This window comes from Coenobita brevimanus, chromosome 44 (genome assembly GCF_032717465.1).
Source record: "Coenobita brevimanus isolate Jiangsu-jjx chromosome 44, ASM3271746v2, whole genome shotgun sequence".
NCBI lineage: Eukaryota > Metazoa > Arthropoda > Malacostraca > Decapoda > Coenobitidae > Coenobita > Coenobita brevimanus.
In genome coordinates this window covers 23349981-23374847 of record NC_136997.1, presented here as the reverse complement: position 1 = coordinate 23374847, position 24867 = coordinate 23349981, and the positions used below count along the sequence as shown (strand labels likewise).

Here is a 24867-nt window from a genome sequence, read left to right as displayed (position 1 = left end):
CACCATGACAGTGCCCTCTAGTGGCCTAACCACAGCAGTGCACTCTAGTGTCCTGCTAAGCTACTACACTTCACCCCCCTTAAAGCAAATCCCACAACCAAACAACATAAAATCCTATAATCACATAGGTACAATGACAACCAAACATAAAGCCCTATAATCATATAGGTACAATAAATAACAATATATATAAGCATCCACCAATAGTTGGCTTGACAACTACAAATTTTAACCTTGCACCCCCCCTAACATAAGTATATACACAATAACTAATAAACATATGTAATAATAGTCCCTACAATTTACATCACAGCTGTATATCTTTCAGGAGGTTTCCTTTCTCTTGTTGACCGTCGTACTAGAGTTTTGGGTGATTCTACTTCATGAAATGTCGATGTTCTTGCCTCCTCTCTAGAAGACTCAGAGGCTGTCGATAACCGCTGTCGAGTCGATCTAGCCCCATGCTCTAATTCTTTCACAGATGTTTTCATCCCCATGCTGGCTGCCCCTGTGCTTAGACGTTCGTCCGACTGTAGTGTCCTCTCCTGTTGCCTCCCCAGCTCTGACACCTTTGCCCGGTGCTCCGGAGATCCCTTATCCATCTCTACAGCAGGCGGGTGTGGTTCCCCCTGCCCCACCGGTACATCTGTTACTAGTGTAGAGGGTGTGTCAGTTAATATAGGTGATTGCTGCCATCCACTGTCATTGGCCTTGCTCACAAGAATTGTTTGGTCGGCATGGCGTGACCATAAAATATCTCCCCCTACATCCACCTCATATGAAACCGGTCCAGTCTGCGATATTATCCTACCTTTCCTCCATTTAGGTCCAGAATAACTGCGAGCCCAGACTATATCATTCACTGCAAACCTCCTTACTGGACGACCTGTTCCCTGTTTTTCTATCCTCTCCATCACCCTGCTCTCCTCATTTGGTAAAAGAAGATCCAGTCTTGATCTAATGTTCCTACCCAACAACGACTCTGCTGGGGTCTTGCCTGTTGTTGTCTGGGGGGTAGAACGATAAGTCAACAAAAACTTTAATAATTTCCTCTCAAGAGATCCTCCCTCCTTACTCATAGATTTTAAGCCCTCTTTCACCGTTCTTACTGCCCGTTCTGCCAACCCATTACTGGAAGGGTGATATGGAGCCGTCCTGATATGTCTGATACCATGTCTGCGTAAAAATGATGCCATCTCCCCCGCTGTAAACTGAGGCCCATTATCTGTGCACAACTGTAAAGGCAGACAAACCTAGCAAACATTATCCCTAATTCATACATAGTTTTCGCTACCGTTGTAGATTTTAATGGAATAGCCTCAATCCACTTTGAATAGCTATCAACCACAATCAACAGCATCATTCCATTTATGGGCCCTGCGAAGTCTGCATGAAGTCTTTGCCATGGTCCACTAGTCCTTTCCCACGGATGCAAGGCAGATTGTGGCGGCGATGTCCGCTTCTCCATACAGCCATGACAATCCTTCACCATCTCCTCCAGCTTTCTGTCTATTCCTGGCCACCAAACATACCGTCTCGCTAGCTGCTTCATCCGCACACAACCTGTATGTCCTGTATGTAATTCCCCCTTAACCTTATTCCTAAGTGCTACTGGAACCACTACTCTACCACGCCACATAATGCAATCCCCCTCCGTGGAAAACTCATCACATCTCGACCTGAAAACAGCAACCTCTTTATCTCCTTCCATCCATTTCCCTGATCGCAATGCTGACAACACCTTCCCTAACACTGGGTCTCGTCGTGTTGCTGTTGCTATCTCACTGGCTGTCACTCCAGGTCCCTCGTCTAAGAACAACACATTACTTACTCTGGCCTCTTCCTCTACAAACCCTGCATCTACATCGATGATACCTGGCAAAGGTAATCTGGAAAGCGCATCTGCAACCACCATATCCCTAGAACGTCGTAACTCCACCTCGTACCTGTAGGCTGCCAGCTGCAAGGCATATCTCTGCATCCGTGCTGCTCCCAAAGCTGGCATCTCTCTGTCCGGGTTTAAGATACGAGATAAAGCTTTGTTGTCTGTTACCAAAGTAAACTTACGGCCATAACAATATTGATGAAATCTTCGTACCCCATATGATACTGCTAGCGCCTCCTTCTCAACAATCAGATATTTCTGCTCTGTTGGAGTTAGAGTTCTAGATGCATAGGCTACTGGTCTCTCTAACCCTCCGGGCACAACATGCACCAATGCAGCACCAATACCCACTTCACTCGCATCTGTCATTAATTTTAGTGGCAAATTAGGACCATATCTCATTAACACCAGGTTACCTGCCAACATCTTTTTTACCCTGTTCAGTGCCTCCTCGCACTTTTTTGACCACTCCCACTTCACACCTTTACGTAGTAAATTGTACAAGGGAGAGAGTGTGGTGGCCAGGTGCGGTAACAGACGTGAATAATAACCTATGGCCCCCAATAAACTGCGTAGGGAAGACACATCTGTTGGTTCAGGTAACAGTCTCACCGCCTCGGTTTTCTCCGGGACTGGTTTAAGCTCTGTACCCGAAACTATCCAACCCAGGTATTGTACCTCCCGTAGGTTAAACTCACGTTTAGACTGTTTAAGCCGGACATCGTTGTCACCCAACCTTCTCAAAACTTTATCCAAGTTTCGGAGTAAATCCTGCTTATCCTGTCCCATTACTAGCAAATCGTCCAAATAAGCCACACATTCAGGTAAATCCTCCAATATTCTATCCATTGCTGCTTGGAAAATATCTGTACAATATGATAATCCGAAAGGCAACCTATTCATCCGTAATAACCCCCTATGAGTAGATACCGTTGTTAAACCCTTTGAATCCTCACTTAGTTCCATCTGCAAGTATGCATCTTTCAAATCTAACTTAGCAAACCTCTTCCCTTTAATTCTTGCAAACAGCTCCTCTGGAGTTGGCAAGGGGTGTTTTACAATATCCAATTCAGGGTTCACTGTAATACGATAATCGGCTGCTAGCCTTACCTTTCCGTCCGGTTTAGGAACAACTACTAATGGTGTCGCCCACCCGCTGCTGTGATCTGTTTCCACTGGTTCAGCTATCCCTTCCTTCACCCACCTATCTAGTTCCTGATCCACTAGCGGATACAAAGCATGAGGAACTGGTCTGGCCCTTTTCCAAACTGGACGAGCTCCTTCCTTCAGCTTGAGATGTGCTTTGATAGGCATACGTCCCAAACTTTGTGAAAAGACCCTGGCATGGCTGTCCAATAATTTATCTAATTCCGACAGCTCCCCCTCAGAGTGTTTAATGGCAATCTTCGCCAGCATCTCTTCCCAATCTAACTTTAAGACTGCCAACCAATCACGTCCCAACAGCGGTGGTCCCTCTCCTTGGATGACGGTAATGGACAAAATCTCCACCTGATTGTTCAGTTTCACCTCAACACTCGCCTCACCACACACCTGTAAATCCTCTCCTGTGTAGGTAACTAACCGTCGTTTTGATGTGTGGAGTTTGGGTCTTCTATTCAACTTTTTCCATTGCTTCTCACTAATTACCGTCGTACTTGCCCCTGTGTCCACTTCCATGCAAATCACGCTGCCCTGCACTTGCAAATCCACTGTAAGCGGTGGTTTCCTTTTTGCTGTATGGTTTTTGTCAGGTAACTGTAAAATCCCAAACAGCTCCCCGTCAACCGCTTCATCTTCCTGTTCACATTGTTCTTCATCCAGATTGTTCACTAGTGTCTTGGTTCCGCACATTCTTCGAATATGCCTTTTACACCTAAAACATATTGCATTTCGAAATGAGCACAGTGTCGCACCATGCCCCTCCCTGCCGCACCGTGAACATCTAGTTTCCTTCCATCGGGCATCCCTGGATACCGCTGTCTTGTCTGGTTGGTACTTACTTTGTCCCAATCCTCTTAAGGATGACGCAGACCCTACCCGGTTTACATTTTCTCTGCTTTGTCCAGATAGCACCTGTGCATCAGTTGAAGCGGCTTCGTAAGATAGCGCCATTTTATATGCTCTTTCCCAAGTTAGGTCATCTCCTTCCTGCAGTAACTTACGTTGGAGCTGTTCACTAGACACTCCACACACAAACCTGTCTCTCAAGTGTTCCTGCCAATTTGCACCGAAGTTACAACGTGATGCTAGTCTCTTAAGCTCTGCCACATATTTGCTGATGGTCTGATTCTCCTTTTGTTTTTCAGAGTTGAATTTGTACCTCGCCACCACGACAGAAACTTTTGGAGCATAATGCTGTGTAGCGAGGTTGATCAACTGAGCCAGTGTTTTCGAGGAAGGTTTATCAGGGGCACAAACATTCCTCAGTAGTTGGTACACTGCCGGACCACACACAGTGAGAAATAACGCCCTTTTTCGCTTATCCTCGGTGATATTGTTGGCTTCTAGGAACTGCTCAAACCGCTCAGTGTAGGTTTCAAAGTCTTCCCCTTCTTCGGATGCTTCTACAGCCCCAACGGCAGCTGACCCAGCAATTGTCCCACTGTTTAACTACACTCTGGATCCCATCCTCGTCGCCATGTATTGGATCCCATAGAAATACACGTAGTGGGGGTTCTCAGTTTATTGTTAGCCTGAGTGTAGCCGGGCCTTTTTTTTTTTTTTTTTTTTTTTTTTTTTTTTCCAATCGACCATTGAGGCCGGAGCCTCTGGTCATTAAGGCAAATATATATATGTATATATATTGATACATATATACATATATATACAAACATATATATATACATACATACATACATACACACATCCATGCATATGAACATACACACTTTCATGCACACGTACATATATATATAATAATTTTTATTTTATTATTTTTTTGCAGTTTTATTTTTATTATTTTTATTTATTTTTTATATTTTTAACCTTATATTACTTATAAACAAAATACCTAATTTAAAGACCCTAAAACTAACCACCTAACAGACAAATCGCTAACCTATACTAAATCCTAAGAGACAAATAACTAGGCCTACACTAATATTCAAAAAGCCTCGACCAAGAGAACACCATCGACTGCAGATATGTAATGCCTTTCTACATTACATACCTGCACTCATCACCTGATGACTGTCAGTCGAGGCACAACCTAATATATGGGACATCAATATATGAAAGGGAACCAGACGAGTCAGGAACATTTCCATATACGTCAGCTGTCGTCCCTAATTAGAATAACTTAAGCAAGATAATATAATGTATTTACATAATTTGTACAAAAATTGAAGAACCTCGCCCAGCAGACTACCATCGACTGCAAGTACCCAATACCTTCCTATATTGCACACTTGCACTCATCAGCTGGTGAGTGTCAGGCGAGGTACTTGGCTTAATGTAGGGGACATCTATATTAGAAATAGATCGGTGGGAGGAGGAACTATTTAAAATATGTCAACTGTCAACCCTAATTAATATTACAATATATACATATTTACTGTTCATAAAAACCATAACCACACAGTAAAAAAGTCACATCACTCTGATCAGTCCGGTCTCTCTCAAGAAAGCCATCAATTTATCAGTCATAACAATGTCCCCATCACCCAGGATAGTGGAAAGGGTGAAGGGGACGTCTGCTGCGCCGCAGTAATTTATAAGTGAAGCGCGTTCACGAATAAATCGCCGACAGCGCAGGATGATATGACTGATAGATAACACCGCATTACAGATGTCACAGTGCGGTGGGAAGCGTCTTTCCATATATGGTTTTATGTGGGTTAAAATGGTGGCATTAAGCCGTAGCCGTGCCAACACTTTTACTTCTAGGCGACTGGGACGGTTGGCAGTGTCCCAGTCGCCCAGGTACAGCTTACAAGTTGGAATATTTAGTCTGGTCCACTGACCTTGCCACAGAAGATTTATTGATTTCTTTCCGAGAGATAGACTCGACCGTAGATCACGAGGAACGTCCCAAGTCTCCTCGAGCTCCACAGCCGACTTTGCAAGTAAGTCAGCCTGCTCATTGCCGTAGATACGACAATGACCAGGCACCCAGATCAGCGTGAATGACTTGTTGCATGAATGCAACTTATTAACGATGCGGCCCTGGATCTCATGAGAGTCCGTAGTGCAAGATGCAATTGCCTGAAGGGCTGATTTTGAATCTGAAAATATGACAAATGAGTCATGCCTAGAGTTGAGAGCATAGTCTATGGCTTTGTCAATAGCAAAAAGTTCTGAAGTAAACACAGATATATGAGTCGGCAACCGATACCTGAGGGCACATTCAGTCGACCACACACTTGCACCCACACATTCACTCGACTTGGAGCCGTCGGTGTACAATTGATGGGACCCCAAGTGACGAACAATGATGTTACGAAACAAGTGGTGGACCTCCGCCTCCGGCGCCTTGGCCTTTGGTGCTGGAAGCCATGTGACATCGACTGTAAAGCCGGGTGGCTCCCAAGGCGCTATATTTTTAAGCACCAACTTGTCACAATCACTGGGGTCCACATCAAGCTCCTGAGTCAGTAAGTGGAGGCGTGCGGCAAGTGGCCGACGCACCCCCCGCAGAAGGTGGTGGTATTGACGCAGGGGGGTACAGGCCACATTGCCGATATTACTTTTCCTTAATGTTCGTAGTCCATACGAAAATGCCAGGTGGTCACGGCGAATACGGAGGGGAGGCACATTCGCCTCCACTTCCATACGAGCTACACGGGTACACCGGACAGCTCCAAGACACATTCGCAAACATTTATTCTGCAATACATCCAATCCTTTCAGAGTGGCATCGGATGCCGAGCCATACACCTGTGCGCCATAGTCTAGCTTCGATCGAATAAGGGACTTATACACCATTAATAAAGATTTTCTGTCGGCACCCCAGGTAGTACCCGCTAGGTACTTGAGGACATGTAACGGTTTATCACAACGAGCAAGCAAAGTATTAACGTGAAGTTTAAAATTCATTCTACGATCAAAATGTATTCCTAAAAATTTTAGAGAGTTTTGAAAAGGTACTGCCTGATTATCCAAAGCTAAGCACAAATTAGGTACGTTACGATTAGTGAAAACTATAGCGGCACACTTACGGACGGAAAACTTAAATCCCCACTACAAGGCCCATTGGTGGACGGAGTCAAGGGCTGCTTGAATCCGCCCAGCCGAAAATTGTGCATTACGGGAAGAGTGCCATATTGCACAATCGTCAACATAGAGCGAGTATTTAAGATTCCTCGGGATGGGAGCTGATGACAGAATATCATTGATCATAATACTAAATAAGGTAGGGCTAAGCACACTTCCCTGCGGCACCCCGTTTTCCTGGATAAATATATCCGATGTTACGTTACGGGGCAATTTGACAGAGAAAGTTCTGTCCCTTAAGAAATTTGAAATAAAAACAGGCAAATTTCCTCTTAAACCATAAGCATAGAGCTTCATTAGTATACCGTGTCGCCAGGTCATGTCATAGGCTTTATGGATGTCCAAGAACACCCCTATCATGAATTCTTTATTGGCAAATGCCTCTGCAATACAATGCTCCAAATTCATTAAATGATCTAGTGAACTTCTGTATTTACGGAAGCCACATTGTTGATCATTTAACAAATTCTTCGACTCTAAAACAAAAAGAAGCCTATTGTTAACCATACTTTCCATGACCTTACATAGACAAGAAGTCAACACAATAGGACGAAATGAAGTGGGATTCATAAGACGACCAGCCTCTTTAGGTATCGGTATGACGTGCGCAAAGTGCCATGAGTTTGGGAACGTTCGAGACGCCCAAATCTCATTGTACAATGCTAACATCTTAATCAGGTTGTCCTGATTAAGATGCTGGATCATACCGTACGTGATGGTGTCTGGTCCAGGGCTGGTGTCTTTACAGGATTTAAGGGCAAGGAGCAGTTCTTCTAGCGTAAACTCTTGGTTGTACGGGGAGTTTACGTCTTCTGTGGCAAAGTCTAATATCTGTAGCTCAGCCGTGCGTTTATGATGTTGGAAACGCGGGTCATAATTGGCTGAGCTACTTACATGAGAAAAACTCCTGGCGAGGATGTTAGCAACGTCCACGGGCTCGTCATAGGTGGTGTTATTCACCTGCAAGGTGGTGACAGGGAAGTATGGGCGTTTATTATTTAATAATCTTATAGTGGACCAGACTTTATGTAATGGTGTTGTACGAGTCACCGTGGACATAAAGGACCGCCAGGAGTCACGTTTAGCCCTTCTTATTATTTTCCTTGCCTCAGCCCGTGCCTGTTTGTATGCAATAAAATTTTCCTCAGTGGGCTGACTATCAAAAATCCTGTAACTCCTATTGCGTTTTCTTAATGCTTGTCGGCAATCCAGCGTCCACCAATGTGCTCTATGCTTCGCATGAACTGTAGAAGTCTTGGGAATAGCAGCCTCAGCTGCGTGTAATATGGATTGGGTTATATTTTCGACCTTAACATCTATGGTCTCCCCAGATATATCTAAATTGGCGATCCTTGAGAAGGATCCCCAATCTGCTTTCTTATAGTTAAATTTTTGGAGGTGGAGGGTCCAAAATGATGTCGCGTGTATAAGAAAGACAGATGGGTAAATGATCACTTCCCAAGGAGTCGTCGTAAGGGTCCCATGAGAGATCTTGATGTATACCAGGGGAGGCCAAAGATAAGTCAATGGCCGAAAAGTTACCAGTACGATCATCTACACGAGTCACTCTACCATCGTTCAGAAGACAGAGTTTGGACTGTAATATTAGGTCGGCTACTTGCTCCCCACGACCATCAATCCTCAAGCTACCCCATTGATAGTGATGGGCGTTAAAATCACCCAACACTAACTTATTTCCAGGCAGATGTTCCACTAGTGAATTTAAAGCATCACTATCAATGGGGCCATGTGGAGGACAGTACAGAGAGCAAATAGACAGATACGTGTTATTAAATTTTACTCTGCACGCGACAGCTTCCAGAGTAGAATTTAGAATCACTTCCGTTTGTGGGTGTGATTTGTGTGTGTAAATGGCAACTCCGTGACCTTCATATCTTCTATACGGGTGGTAGTGTTTGAAGTGTGGAGGATCAGGACGATCCTCCAGGCGTGTCTCCTGTAAACAAACAATGTCTGGCCTGTGTATAGAAAGCAAGATTGCTATATTTTGTAACTTATTCCCAATACCTCTGCAATTCCACTGTAGTATAGTGAATGCGGCGGTTTAAGATTTACGAGGGGGGCCAGTGTGTTTAGTTTTTTTATGCCCCCCGCGACCAGGCGAGTGGCTACCGGGGGACCTTTCCCGGTGCTTGCTGATGGAAACCTCCATATTTTGGTCAATAACAAGGCTCCCAGATTCCACCGAGGAAGAGCTATTCTTCCTCTCCCTCGCTGGGCTAGGAGCAGGGAGGACATGAGGACGTGGCTTTGAAAGGGTGGTGAAGTTATGTTTTACAGTTTTGTCAGGCTTCGATTTAGGCTTGACTGACTGCGAAGCAGCAGCGGCCTGTGAGTATGATGAAGCTTTGGGGAGGTCAGGTAGAGAGTTGGATCTAACAGGAGGTTTAGAGGTGGAGGTGAAGGTAGAGTGAGTGACTTGATTAACAAGCACGAGATCAGTCTGCGTCTCCACAGTGCACATCACAGGGCGGGACATCACTGCCGAAGCATAGGATCTATTCGGTGTAGGAGTTGCATGCAACTCCTTCACCTTTTTCCTTGCTTCGTAGAAAGAGACACCCTCAGTCGCCTTCACCGCACAGACCTCTTTCTCCTCCTTCCACTTGGGACAATCCCTAGAGGAAGTGAAGTGAGCACCCTTGCAGTGAAAGCAGCTGACACCCTCTGATGTGCAATGGTCAGCATCATGACCTTGCGTTGCGCACTTGCCACAGACTGATTGAGAAGCCCGACAAGACTTTTCATGGTGTCCATATAACTGACATCGTAAACAACGAAGTGGGTTAGGGATGTATGTCCTTACGTTAACAATTTCATACCCCACTTTGATATGGGTTGGGAGAGTCACTTTACCGAAAGTCAATATAACAGTTGCCGTTTTCGTCCTCCTGCCCTCGGAAAATCTAGTGATGAAACGGGCTCCATGAGCAAGTTCCTGTACGATGTCGTCCTCATCCATGACCATGAGGTCCCTGCAAGTGATGACTCCCTTGCAGGAATTCATGGAGTGAGGGATCGTCGGCACATCATAGCAATGGAATTTGCTCATCTTCATCAAATCCTTAACCTGGGACGAATTTGCAGTCTTTACTAGGAGATCTCCGCTAGCAAGTTTTTTGACCTGTTCTACCTCTCCTGCACATCCATCAATCACCTTCTTGATAATGAAGGGATTGAGGCTGGACAGGGGAGTAGAACCAACCGCATGCAACAAAACAAAACTCGCATTTTTTACATTAATGTCTAGCAAAGGGCGTGTCCGGGGCCGTTCAGTCTGGGGGTAGTCCGTCCGTGAGACAGTCGGGGGTCGGTCAGGACTATCTCCCCCCCTGAAGGAGGGGGAGGCAGCAGTGGCGTCCGCCATAGTGACCACTTCCCCCTAACGGGGGAAGTGGGAAGGAGGAGGAAAAACAAACAAGGGACAAACAACTGGGGACCACACACCTATGGCTAAGATTGCCCTCTCAAACCACTCCAGGGAGGCCCGATCGTGTTAATTCACACCCCAGAGCGATCAGTGGGGGGGACCCTCCGTGGGCGAGTAAGCAAAGGTAATCTTAGTAAATAGATATAGACACTTACTATATCTCTAGCAAGGGTAGGGAGGAAAATTAGTACTAGCTATCCTAAGTGTCACCAGAAGGGTGAAAAAAAAAGCTAATGCCGGTGAGGCAGCCCTGAAAACTAGAGGAGAGCCAGAAAAACACGTCTAAACTCTCCACGACCATGCATCAAAGTCCCAGCCGGGACAGAACTGGCCTATTTTTTTTTTTTTTTTTTTTTTTTTTTTTTTTTTTGCCTATCGACCATTGAGGCCGGAGCCTCTGGTCATTAAGGCAAATATATATATATGTATATATATTGACACATATATACATATATATACAAACATATATATATACATACATACATACATACACACATCCATGCATATGAACATACACACTTTCATGCACACGTACATATATATATAATAATATTTATTTTATTATTTTTTTGTAGTTTTATTTTTATTTTTATTTATTTTTTATATTTTTAACCTTATCTTACTTATAAACAAAATACCTAATTTAAAGACCCTAAAACTAACCACCTAACAGACAAATCGCTAACCTATACTAAATCCTAAGAGACAAATAACTAGGCCTACACTAATATTCAAAAAGCCTCGACCAAGAGAACACCATCGACTGCAGATATGTAATGCTTTTCTACATGACATACCTGCACTCATCACCTGATGACTGTCAGTCGAGGCACAACCTAATATAGGGGACATCAATATATGAAAGGGAAACAGATGAGTCAAGAACATTTCCATATACGTCAGCTGTCGTCCCTAATTAGAATAACTTAAGCAAGATAATATAATGTATTTACATAATTTATACAAAAATTGAAGAACCTCGCCCAGCAGACTACCATCGACTGAAAGTGCCCAATACCTTCCTATATTGCACACTTGCACTCATCAGCTGGTGACTGTCAGGCAAGGAACTTGGCTTAATGTAGGGGACATCTATATTAGAAATAGATTGGTGGGAGGAGGAACTATTTAAAATATGTCAACTGTCAACCCTAATTAATATTACAATATATTCATATTTACTGTTCATAAAAACCATAACCATGCAGTAAAAAAGTCACATCACTCTGATCAGTCCGGTCTCTCTCAAGAAAGCCATCAATTTATCAGTCATAACAATGTCCCCATCACCCAGGATGGTGGAAAGGGTGAAGGGGATGTCTACTGCGCCGCAGTAATTTATAAGTGAAGCGCGTTCACGAATAAATCGCCGACAGCGCAGGATGATATGACTAATAGATAACACCGCATTACAGATGTCACAGTGCGGTGGGAAGCGTCTTTCCATATATGGTTTTATGTGGGTTAAAACGGTGACATTCAGCCGTAGCCGTGCCAACACTTTTTCTTCTAGGCGACTGGGACGGTTGGCAGTGTCCCAGTCGCCCAGGTACGGCTTACAAGTTGGAATATTTAGTCTGGTCCACTGACCTTGCCACAGAAGATTTATTGATTTCTTTCCGAGAGATAGACTCGACCATAGATCACGAGGAACGTCCAAAGTCTCCTTGAGCTCCACAGACGACTTTGCAAGTAAGTCAGCCTGCTCATTGCCGTAGATACGACAATGACCAGGCACCCAGATCAGCGTGAATGACTTGTTGCATGAATGCAACTTAATAACGATGCGGCCCTGGATCTCATGAGAGTCCGTAGTGCAAGATGCAATTGCCTGAAGGGCTGATTTTGAATCTGAAAATATGACAAATGAGTCATGTTTAGAACTGAGAGCATAGTCTATGGCTTTGTCAATGGCAAAAAGTTCTGAAGTAAACACAGATGTATGAGTCGGCAACCGATACCTGAGGGCACATTCAGTCGACCACACACTTGCACCCACACATTCACTCGATTTGGAGCCGTCGGTGTACAATTGATGGGATCCCAAGTGACGAACAATGATCTTACGAAACAAGTGGTGGACCTCCGCCTCCGGCACCTTGGCCTTTGGTGCTTGGAGCCATGTGACATCGACTGTAAAGCCGGGTGGCTCCCAAGGCGCTATATTTCTAAGCACCAACTTGTCACAGTCCCCGGGGTCCACATCAAGCTCCTGAGTCAGTAAGTGGAGGCGAGCGGCAAGTGGCTGACGCACCCCCCGCAGAAGGTGGTGGTATTGACGCAGGGGGGTACAGGCCACATTGCCGATATTACATTTCCTAAATGTCCTTACACCATAGGACAAGGCCAGGTGGTCACGGCGAATACTGAGGGGAGGCACATTCGCCTCCACTTCCATACGGGCTACACGGGTACACCGGACAGCTCCAAGACACATTCGCAAACATTTATTCTGCAACACATCCAATCCTTTCAGAGTGGCATCGGATGCCGAGCCATACACCTGTGCGCCATAGTCTAGCTTCGATCGAATAAGGGACTTATACACCATTAATAAAGATTTTCTGTCGGCACCCCAGGTAGTACCCGCTAGGTACTTGAGGACATTTAACGGTTTATCACAACGAGCAAGCAAAGTATTAACGTGAAGTTGAAAATTCATTCTACGATCAAAATGTATTCCTAAAAATTTTACAGAATTTTGAAAAGGTACCGCCTGATTATCCAAAGTTAAGCACAAATTAGGTACGTTACGATTAGTGAAAACTATAGCGGCACACTTACGTACGGAAAACTTAAATCCCCACTGCAAGGCCCATTGGTGGACGGAGTCAAGGGCTGCTTGAATCCGCCCAGCCGAAAATTGTGCATTACGGGAAGAGTGCCATATTGCACAATCGTCAGCGTAGAATGAGTATTTAAGATTCCTTGGGATGGGAGCTGATGACAGAATATCATTGATCATAATACTAAATAAAGTAGGACTAAGCACACTTCCCTGTGGCACCCCGTTTTCCTGGATAAATATATCCGATGTTACGTTACGGGGCAATTTGACAGAGAAAGTTCTGTCCCTTAAGAAATTTGAAATAAAAACAGGCAAATTTCCTCTTAAACCATAAGCATAGAGCTTCATTAATATACCGCGTCGCCAGGTCATGTCATAGGCTTTATGGATGTCAAGGAACACCCCTATCATGAATTCTTTATTGGCAAATGCCTCTGCAATACAATGCTCCAAATTCATTAAATGATCTAGTGAACTTCTGTATTTACGGAAGCCACATTGTTGATCATTTAACAAATTCTTCGACTCTAAAACAAAAAGAAGCCTATTGTTAACCATTCGTTCCATGACCTTACATAGACAAGAAGTCAACACAATAGGACGAAATGAAGTGGGATTCATAAGACGACCAGCCTCCTTGGGTATCGGTATGACGTGCACAAAGTGCCATGAGTTTGGGAACGTTCGAGACGCCCAAATCTCATTGTACAATGCTAACATCTTAATCAGGTTGTCCTGATTAAGATGCTGGATCATACCGTACGTGATGGTGTCTGGTCCAGGGCTGGTGTCTTTACAGGATTTAAGGGCAAGGAGCAGTTCATCTAGCGTAAACTCTTGGTTGTACGGGGAGTTTACGTCTTCTGTGGCAAAGTCTAATATCTGTAGCTCAGCCGTGCGTTTATGATGTTGGAAACGCGGGTCATAATTGGCTGAGCTACTTACATGAGAAAAACTCCTGGCGAGGATGTTAGCAACGTCCACGGGCTCGTCATAGATGTTATTATTTATTTGCAAGGTGGTAATGGGGAAATATGGGCCTTTATTATTTAATATTCTTATGGTGGACCAGACTTTACGTAATGGTGTCGTACGAGTCAAAGTGGACACAAAGGACGCCAGGAGTCACGCTTGGCCCTTCTTATTATTCTCCTTGCCTCAGCCCGTGCCTGTTTGTATGCAATAAAATTTTTCTCAGTGGGCTGACTATCAAAAATCCTGTATCTCCTATTGCGTTTTCTTAATGCTTGTCGGCAATCCGGCGTCCACCAATGTGCTCTATGCTTCGCATGAACTGTAGAAGTCTTGGGAATAGCAGCCTCAGCTGCGTGTAATATGGAAGTAGTTATATTTTCGACCTTAACGTCTATGGTCTCCCCAGATATATCTAAATTGGCGATCCTTGAGAATTATCCCCAATCTGCTTTCTTATAGTTAAATTTTGGAGGTGGAGGGTCCGAAATGATGTCGTGTGTATAAGAAAGACAGATGGGTAAATGATCACTTCCCAAGGAGTCGTCGTAAGGATCCCATGAGAGATCTTGATGTATACCAGGGGAGGCCAAAGATAAGTCAATGGCCGAAAAGTTACCAGTACGATCATCTACACGAGTCGCTCTACCATCGTTCAGAAGACAGAGGTTGGACTGTAGTATTAGGTCGGCTACTTGCTCCCCACGACCATCAATCCTCAAGCTACCCCATTGATAGTGATGGGCGTTAAAATCGCCCAACACTAACTTATTCCCATGGAGATGTTCCACTAGTGAATTTAAAGCATCACTATCAATGGGGCCATGTGGAGGACAGTACAGAGAGCAAATAGACAGATACGTGTTATTAAATTTTACTCTGCACGCGACAGCTTCCAGAGTAGAATTTAGAATCACTTCCGTTTGTGGGTGTGATTTGTGTGTGTATATGGCAACTCCGTGACCTTCATATCTTCTATACGAGTGATAGTGTCTGAACTGTGGAGGATCAGGGTGATCCTCCAGGCGCGTCTCCTGTAAACAAACAACGTCTGGCCTGTGTATAGAAAGCAAGATTGCTATATTGTGTAACTTATTCCCAATACCTCTACAATTCCACTGTAATACAGTGAAAGCGACGGTTTAAGATTTTCGTTGGGGGCCAGTGTGCTTTGTCTTTTTTTGTCTCCCGCCAGCAGGCGAGCGACTACCGGGGGACCTATCCCGGTGCTTGTTTGTGGAGATCTCCATAGTCTCATTAATAACGAGGCTCCCAGATTCCATCGAGGAAGAGCTATTCTTTCTCTCCCTCGCTGGACCAGGAGCGGGAAGGACATGAGGACGTGACTGTTTGGTGAGGGTGGTCAAGTTAATTTTATCTGACTTGCCAGGCTTCTGTTTTGACTGCACTGACTGCGAAGGAGCAGCGGCAGCCTGAGAGTATGAAGTGGCAATAGGGATGTCTGTCAGAGAGTTGGAACGTACAGGAGGCTTAGACTGAGAGGTAGGGCGTGGGGCATGTGGAGCGAATGTTAGGTCAGTCTGTGTCTCAACGGTGCACATCACGGGACGGGACACAACCGCCGATGCATAGGAGATATTAGGCTTGGGAGTTGCATGCAACTCCTTCACCTTCTTCCTAGCATCGTAGAAGGAAATGCCCTGTGTTGCTTTTACCGTGCAGACCTCCTTCTCCTCCTTCCACTTGGGACAAGCCCTCGAGGAAGTGGAGTGAGCATCCTTGCAGTGAAAGCAGCACTCAGTCTCGGATGTACAGTTGTCAGCAGAGTGACCTACAGTCGCACACTTGCCACACACGACGTTGGAAGCCCGACAAGCCTTTTCGTGGTGTCCATAGAGCTGACATTTTGAACAACGAAGGGGGTTTGGGATGTATGGTCTAACATTTACAATTTCGTATCCAACCTTCACATTGGCTGGAAGAGATACTTTGCCAAAAGTGAGAACAACTGTTGCGGTCTTCGTCCTCATGCCTTCCGAATATCTTGTGATGAATCTGGCCTCTATTACATCTTGCTGAGCAAGTTCCTGTACGATTTTTTCCTCCTCCATAAGCACAAGATCCCTGCAGGTGATAACACCCTTGCAGGAATTCATGGCGTGCGGGATCGTTGTTTGGACATCGTGACAGTGGAACTTCCTCAGTTTCAGCAAATCCTTGACCTGGGCAGAATTTATGGTTTTTACGAGAAGGTCTCCACTCGCAAGTTTTTTCACTTGTTCCACCTCACCTGCACACCCATCAATCACCTTCTTGATGATGAAGGGATTGAGGCTGGACAGGGGAGTAGAACCAACCGCATGAATCAGGACAAAAGAGGCATTGTTTGCTTGAATGTCAAGGCGGGTACGTGTCTGGGGCCGTTCAGTCTGGGGGTAGTCAGTCCGTGAGACAGTCGGGGGTCGGTCAGGACTACCTCCCCCCCTGAAGGGGGGGGAGGCAGCAGTGGCGTCCGCCATAGTTACCACTTCCCCCTCACGGGGGAAGTGGGAAGAGAGAGAAAATCGACCAAGGGAGAAATTGCCCGGGGATCACACACCTAATCTAAGATTACCCTCTCAAACCACTCTCGGGAGGACGCGCCCGTGTGTAACTCACACCCCAGAGCGATCAGTGGGGGGTACACTCCAGAGGTGAGTAAGCAAAGGCAATCTCAGGAAACAGATATAGACACTTACTATATCTCTAAAGGGCTGGGAGGAGAATTAGTACTAGCTAACCTAACTTTATTGAAAAACGCCCTAGTGGCGGAGAAAACAAAGCTAAAGCCGGTGAGGCAACCCTGCAGCTAGAGGAGAGCCAGAGAAACACGTCTGCACACTCTTTTTATTTTTTTTTATTATTTTTTTTTTTTGTTGCCTATCGACCATTGAGGCCGAAGCCTCAGGTCATTAAGGCAAATATATATATATGTATATATATTGACACATATATACATATATATACAAACATATATATATACATACATACATACATACACACATCCATGCATATGAACATACACACTTTCATGCACACGTACATATTATATATAATAATTTTTATTTTATTTTTTTTTTTGTAGTTTTATTTTTATTATTTTTATTTATTTTTTATATTTTTAACCTTATATTACTTATAATCAAAAATACCCAATCTAAATACCCTAAAACTAACCACCTAACAGACAAATCACTAACCTATACTAAATCCTAAGAGACAAATAACTAGACCTACACTAATGTTCAAAAAGCCTCGACCAAGAGAACACCATCGACTGCAGATATGTAATGCTTTTCTACATTACATACCTGCACTCATCACCTGATGACTGTCAGTCGAGGCACAACCTAATATAGGGGACATCAATATATGAAAGTGAACCAGACGAGACAGGAACATTTCCATACACGTCAGCTGTCGTCCCTAATTAGAATAACTTAAGCAAGATAATATAATGTATTTACATAATTTGTACAAAAATTGAAGAACCTCGCCCAGCAGACTACCATCGACTGCAAGTACCCAATACCTTCCTATATTGCACACTTGCACTCATCAGCTGGTGAGTGTCAGGCGAGGTACTTGGCTTAATGTAGGGGACATCTATATTAGAAATAGATCGGTGGGAGGAGGAACTATTTAAAATATGTCAACTGTCAACCCTAATTAATATTACAATATATACATATTTACTGTTCATAAAAACCATAACCACACAGTAAAAAAGTCACATCACTCTGATCAGTCCGGTCTCTCTCAAGAAAGCCATCAATTTATCAGTCATAACAATGTCCCCATCACCCAGGATGGTGGAAAGGGTGAAGGGGACGTCTACTGCGCCGCAGTAATTCATAAGTGAAGCGCGTTCACGAATAAATCGCCGACAGCGCAGGATGATATGACTGATAGATAACACCGCATTACAGATGTCACAGTGCGGTGGGAAGCGTCTTTCCATATATGGTTTTATGTGGGTTATAACGGTGGCATTCAGCCGTAGCCGTGCCAACACTTTTTCTTCTAGGCGACTGGGACGGTTGGCAGTGTCCCAGTCGCCCAGGTACGGCTTACAAGTTGGAATATTTAGTCTGGTCCACTGACCTTGCCACAGAAGATTTATTGATTTCTTTCCGAGAGATAGACTCGACCGTAGATCACGAGGAACGTCCCAAGTCTCCTTGAGCTCCACAGCCGACTTTGCAAGTAAGTCAGCCTGCTCATTGCCGTAGATACGACAATGACCAGGCACCCAGATCAGCGTGAATGACTTGTTGCATGAATGCAACTTATTAACGATACGGCCCTGGATCTCATGAGAGTCCGTAGTGCAAGATGCAATTGCCTGAAGGGCTGATTTTGAATCTGAAAATATGACAAATGAGTCATGTCTAGAATTGAGAGCATAGTCTATGGCTTTGTCAATAGCAAAAAGTTCTGAAGTAAACACAGATGTATGAGTCGGCAACCGATACCTGAGGGCACATTCAGTCGACCACACACTTGCACCCACACATTCACTCGACTTGGAGCCGTCGGTGTACAATTGATGGGACCCCAAGTGACGAACAATGATGTTACGAAACAAGTGGTGGACCTCCGCCTCCGGCACCTTGGCCTTTGGTGCTGGGAGCCATGTAACATCAACTGTAAAGCCGAGTGGCTCCCAAGGCGCTATATTTTTAAGCACCAACTTGTCTCAGTCACTGGGGTCCACATCAAGCTCCTGAGTCAGTAAGTGGAGGCGAGCGGCAAGTGGCCGACGCACTCCCCGCAGAAGGTGGTGGTATTGACGCAGGGGGGTACAGGCCACATTGCCGATATTACTTTTTCTTAATGTCCTTACGCCATAGGACAAGGCCAGGTGGTCACGGCGAATACGGAGGGGAGGCACATTCGCCTCCACTTCCATACGAGCCACACGGGTACACCGTACAGCTCCAAGACACATTCGCAAGCATTTATTCTGTAACACATCCAATCCTTTCAGCGTGGCATCAGATGCCGAGCCATACACCTGTGCGCCATAGTCTAGCTTTGATCGAATAAGGGACTTATACACCATTAATAAAGATTTTCTGTCGGCACCCCAGGTAGTACCCGCTAGATACTTGAGGACATTTAACGATTTATCACAACGAGCAAGCAAAGTATTAACGTGAAGTTGAAAATTCATTCTACGATCAAAATGTATTCCTAAAAATTTTACAGAATTTTGAAAAGGTACCGCCTGATTATCCAAAGTTAAGCACAAATTAGGTACGTTACGATTAGTGAAGACTACAGCGGCACACTTACGTACGGAAAACTTAAATCCCCACTGCAAGGCCCATTGGTGGACGGAGTCAAGGGCTGCTTGAATCCGCCCAGCCGAAAATTGTGCATTACGGGAAGAATGCCATATTGCACAATCGTCAGCGTAGAGTGAGTATTTAAGATTCCTAGGGATGGGAGCTGATGACAGAATATCATTGATCATAATACTAAATAAAGTAAGACTAAGCACACTTCCCTGTGGCACCCCGTTTTCCTGGATAAATATATCCGATGATACGTTACGGGGCAATTTGACAGAGAAAGTTCTGTCCCTTAAGAAATTTGAAATAAAAACAGGCAAATTTCCTCTTAAACCATAAGCATAGAGCTTCATTAATATACCGTGTCGCCAGGTCATGTCATAGGCTTTATGGATGTCCAGGAACACCCCTATCATGAATTCTTTATTGGCAAATGCCTCTGCAATACAATGCTCCAAATTCATTAAATGATCTAGTGAACTTCTGTATTTACGGAAGCCACATTGTTGATCATTTAACAAATTCTTCGACTCTAAAACAAAAAGAAGCCTATTGTTAACCATTCGTTCCATGACCTTACATAGACAAGAAGTCAACACAATAGGACGAAATGAAGTGGGATTCATAAGACGACCAGCCTCCTTGGGTATCGGTATGACGTGTGCAAAGTGCCATGAGTTTGGGAACGTTCGAGACGCCCAAATCTCATTGTACAATGCTAACATCTTAATCAGGTTGTCCTGATTAAGATGCTGGATCATACCGTACGTGATGGTGTCTGGTCCAGGGCTGGTGTCTTTACAGGATTTAAGGGCAAGGAGCAGTTCATCTAGCGTAAACTCTTGGTTGTACGGGGAGTTTACGTCTTCTGTGGCAAAGTCTAATATCTGTAGCTCAGCCGTGCGTTTATGATGTTGGAAACGCGGGTCATAATTGGCTGAGCTACTTACATGAGAAAAACTCCTGGCGAGGATGTTAGCAACGTCCACGGGCTCGTCATAGATGTTATTATTTATTTGCAAGGTGGTAATGGGGAAATATGGGCCTTTATTATTTAATATTCTTATGGTGGACCAGACTTTACGTAATGGTGTCGTACGAGTCACCGTGGACACAAAGGACGCCAGGAGTCACGCTTGGCCCTTCTTATTATTCTCCTTGCCTCAGCCCGTGCCTGTTTGTATGCAATAAAATTTTTCTCAGTGGGCTGACTATCAAAAATCCTGTATCTCCTATTGCGTTTTCTTAATGCTTGTCGGCAATCCGGCGTCCACCAATGTGCTCTATGCTTCGCATGAACTGTAGAAGTCTTGGGAATAGCAGCCTCAGCTGCGTGTAATATGGAAGTAGTTATATTTTCGACCTTAACGTCTATGGTCTCCCCAGATATATCTAAATTGGCGATCCTTGAGAATTATCCCCAATCTGCTTTCTTATAGTTAAATTTTGGAGGTGGAGGGTCCGAAATGATGTCGTGTGTATAAGAAAGACAGATGGGTAAATGATCACTTCCCAAGGAGTCGTCGTAAGGATCCCATGAGAGATCTTGATGTATACCAGGGGAGGCCAAAGATAAGTCAATGGCCGAAAAGTTACCAGTACGATCATCTACACGAGTCGCTCTACCATCGTTCAGAAGACAGAGGTTGGACTGTAGTATTAGGTCGGCTACTTGCTCCCCACGACCATCAATCCTCAAGCTACCCCATTGATAGTGATGGGCGTTAAAATCGCCCAACACTAACTTATTCCCATGGAGATGTTCCACTAGTGAATTTAAAGCATCACTATCAATGGGGCCATGTGGAGGACAGTACAGAGAGCAAATAGACAGATACGTGTTATTAAATTTTACTCTGCACGCGACAGCTTCCAGAGTAGAATTTAGAATCACTTCCGTTTGTGGGTGTGATTTGTGTGTGTATATGGCAACTCCGTGACCTTCATATCTTCTATACGAGTGATAGTGTCTGAACTGTGGAGGATCAGGGTGATCCTCCAGGCGCGTCTCCTGTAAACAAACAACGTCTGGCCTGTGTATAGAAAGCAAGATTGCTATATTGTGTAACTTATTCCCAATACCTCTACAATTCCACTGTAATACAGTGAAAGCGACGGTTTAAGATTTTCGTTGGGGGCCAGTGTGCTTTGTCTTTTTTTGTCTCCCGCCAGCAGGCGAGCGACTACCGGGGACCTATCCCGGTGCTTGTTTGTGGAGATCTCCATAGTCTCATCAATAACGAGGCTCCCAGATTCCATCGAGGAAGAGCTATTCTTTCTCTCCCTCGCTGGACCAGGAGCGGGAAGGACATGAGGACGTGACTGTTTGGTGAGGGTGGTCAAGTTAATTTTATCTGACTTGCCAGGCTTCTGTTTTGACCGCACTGACTGCGAAGGAGCAGCGGCAGCCTGAGAGTATGAAGTGGCAATAGGGATGTCTGTCAGAGAGTTGGAACGTACAGGAGGCTTAGACTGAGAGGTAGGGCGTGGGGCATGTGGAGCGAATGTTAGGTCAGTCTGTGTCTCAACGGTGCACATCACGGGACGGGACACAACCGCCGATGCATAGGAGATATTAGGCTTGGGAGTTGCATGCAACTCCTTCACCTTCTTCCTAGCATCGTAGAAGGAAATGCCCTGTGTTGCTTTTACTGTGCAGACCTCCTTCTCCTCCTTCCACTTGGGACAAGCCCTCGAGGAAGTGGAGTGAGCATCCTTGCAGTGAAAGCAGCACTCAGTCTCGGATGTACAGTTGTCAGCAGAGTGACCTACAGTCGCACACTTGCCACACACGACGTTGGAAGCCCGACAAGCCTTTTCGTGGTGTCCATAGAGCTGACATTTTGAACAACGAAGGGGGTTTGGGATGTATGGTCTAACATTTACAATTTCGTATCCAACCTTCACATTGGCTGGAAGAGATACTTTGCCAAAAGTGAGAACAACTGTTGCGGTCTTCGTCCTTATGCCTTCCGAATATCTTGTGATGAATCTGGCCTCTATTACATCTTGCTGAGCAAGTTCCTGTACGATTTTTTCCTCCTCCATAAGCACAAGATCCCTGCAGGTGATAACACCCTTGCAGGAATTCATGGCGTGCGGGATCGTTGTTTGGACATCGTGACAGTGGAACTTCCTCAGTTTCAGCAAATCCTTGACCTGGGCAGAATTTATGGTTTTTACGAGAAGGTCTCCACTCGCAAGTTTTTTCACTTGTTCCACCTCACCTGCACACCCATCAATCACCTTCTTGATGATGAAGGGATTGAGGCTGGACAGGGGAGTAGAACCAACCGCATGAATCAGGACGAAAGAGGCATTGTTTGCTTGAATGTCAAGGCGGGTACGTGTCTGGGGCCGTTCAGTCTGGGGGTAGTCAGTCCGTGAGACAGTCGGGGGTCGGTCAGGACTACCTCCCCCCCTGAAGGGGGGGGAGGCAGCAGTGGCGTCCGCCATAGTTACCACTTCCCCCTCACGGGGGAAGTGGGAAGAGAGAGAAAATCGACCAAGGGAGAAATTGCCCGGGGATCACACACCTAATCTAAGATTACCCTCTCAAACCACTCTCGGGAGGACGCGCCCGTGTGTAACTCACACCCCAGAGCGATCAGTGGGGGGTACACTCCAGAGGTGAGTAAGCAAAGGCAATCTCAGGAAACAGATATAGACACTTACTATATCTCTAAAGGGCTGGGAGGAGAATTAGTTCTAGCTAGCCTAACTTTATTGAAAAACGCCCTAGTGGCGGAGAAAACAAAGCTAAAGCCGGTGAGGCAACCCTGCAGCTAGAGGAGAGCCAGAGAAACACGTCTGCACACTCCACGACCATGCATCAAAGTCCCCTGGCCTAGGTCTTGCTAGACTTCTCTATATATCTCTAGCTATCCTAGATGATGACACCATGACAGTGCCCTCTAGTGGCCTAACCACAGCAGTGCACTCTAGTGTCCTGCTAAGCTACTACACCCCCCCCATCTCTCTCTCTCTCTCTCTCTTTCTCTCCTGGGGGGAGATGTGCGTCACCGTAGGGAATTTTGTTTCTTTTATGAGTGACTGTTATGAACATGTGTTTTAATTTGTTTATTTTCAGTTTTTTATTATATCTAATTATATTTAAAAATATTTATTATTGTTTTACATATAGCGCAAGATGACCTCGCTGTTACGGCGCCATGATTTGTTTACATTCATTCATTCTCTCCCTACTTCCTTCCCTCCCTTCCTCCATATCTCCCTTGGCCTGACAGTGCATTCAACACTGCCCCTGGCCTGCCTTCCCCTCCCTCTCTCTCTCTCTCTCTCTCTCTCTCTCTCTCTCTCTCTCTCTCTCTCTCTTCCATGATATTTTAAGATAAATTTTGGTTATTATCTTTTACATTATATTGTCTATCTATCTATCTATCTATAGCCCGACGCCCTAATCCCGCAAAGGGTGGCTGGAGACAAAACGCCTCCAAGTCGCTCTGTCACCCACCATTTGACTACCCTCCCCCCAGCTCACCCCCCCTCCCTCATATTCCTCTCAACTCCATCCCTCCACCTCATCCTCGGTCTACCTCTCCCTCTCCCTCCCTCCACCTCACATACATACACCCTCTTAGTCAGTCTTTCATTCTCCATTCTCTTCACATGTCCAACGCACCTCAGTGTATTTCTCCTAATCTTCTCAACCACATCCACATCCACCCCACAGCGTTCCTTCACTTCTTCATTCATCAACCTGTCCCTCCACGTCACTCCACATGCTCCTCTCAAGTAATTCATTTCCACTGCTCTCACTCTTGACGTGTTCTCCTCTGGCAAGGTCCATGCCTCGCTTCCATACGTCAGGGTAGGGATCACAATACTATCATGCAGTGACTTCTTAACTTCCATGCTCACGTCCCTATTTCTCATCACTGCTTTAAGTGTACCAACAACCTTCCTTCCCTGCTGTACCCTTTCCTTCCCTGCTGTACCCTACCCCAGGGGGGTTTCAAGAATACTCCCCCAGTATCCCTGCTTGTCGTACGAGGCGACTAAAAGGGTTGGTGGTGGGTTAGTGCCCCACCCCGTAAAAAGAACTAACTAAAAAAGCGAATAAAGTGCCTCGGACCCGGACGGACCATACGTTGACATTATATTGTACTTATTGTAAATATGACTGTTATGCGAGGTGTTCTTAGCTCAACTTCTCGTGCCAAAGACACTGGTGACTGAGCAGGGTCCTCTTTCCGGACCGGAAATAAAACACTCACGAGGGAACAGGGCATAAAAACTAGGC

At 45.1% G+C, this 24867-nt stretch overlaps 1 protein-coding gene across 1 annotated transcript; it reads right to left on the bottom strand.

Annotated features, from left to right (window-relative positions):
* Positions 1–302: 302 nt before the first annotated feature.
* Positions 303–24414, bottom strand: LOC145398014 (uncharacterized). The gene is made up of 3 exons (XM_080270978.1): positions 24384–24414; positions 1595–4467; positions 303–1007 (listed from the first exon to the last, which is right to left on the bottom strand). The coding sequence occupies exons 1-3, from the start codon at positions 24412–24414 to the stop codon at positions 303–305; spliced, it is 3609 nt and encodes a 1202-aa protein (XP_080127104.1).
* Positions 24415–24867: the final 453 nt, after the last annotated feature.

Excerpts from the sequence above, each read along its gene's own strand:
- LOC145398014 (XM_080270978.1), bottom strand. The coding sequence starts at position 24,414 with ATGGACCTTGCCAGAGGAGAACACGTCAAGA. Across the intron at positions 4,468-24,383 it reads CAGAGGAGAACACGTCAAGA|CTGCCGTTGGGGCTGTAGAA; the intron begins GTGAGAGCAGTG and ends TTGCTGGGTCAG. Across the intron at positions 1,008-1,594 it reads CAGTAGCACTTAGGAATAAG|ACAACAACAGGCAAGACCCC; the intron begins GTTAAGGGGGAA and ends TCTACCCCCCAG.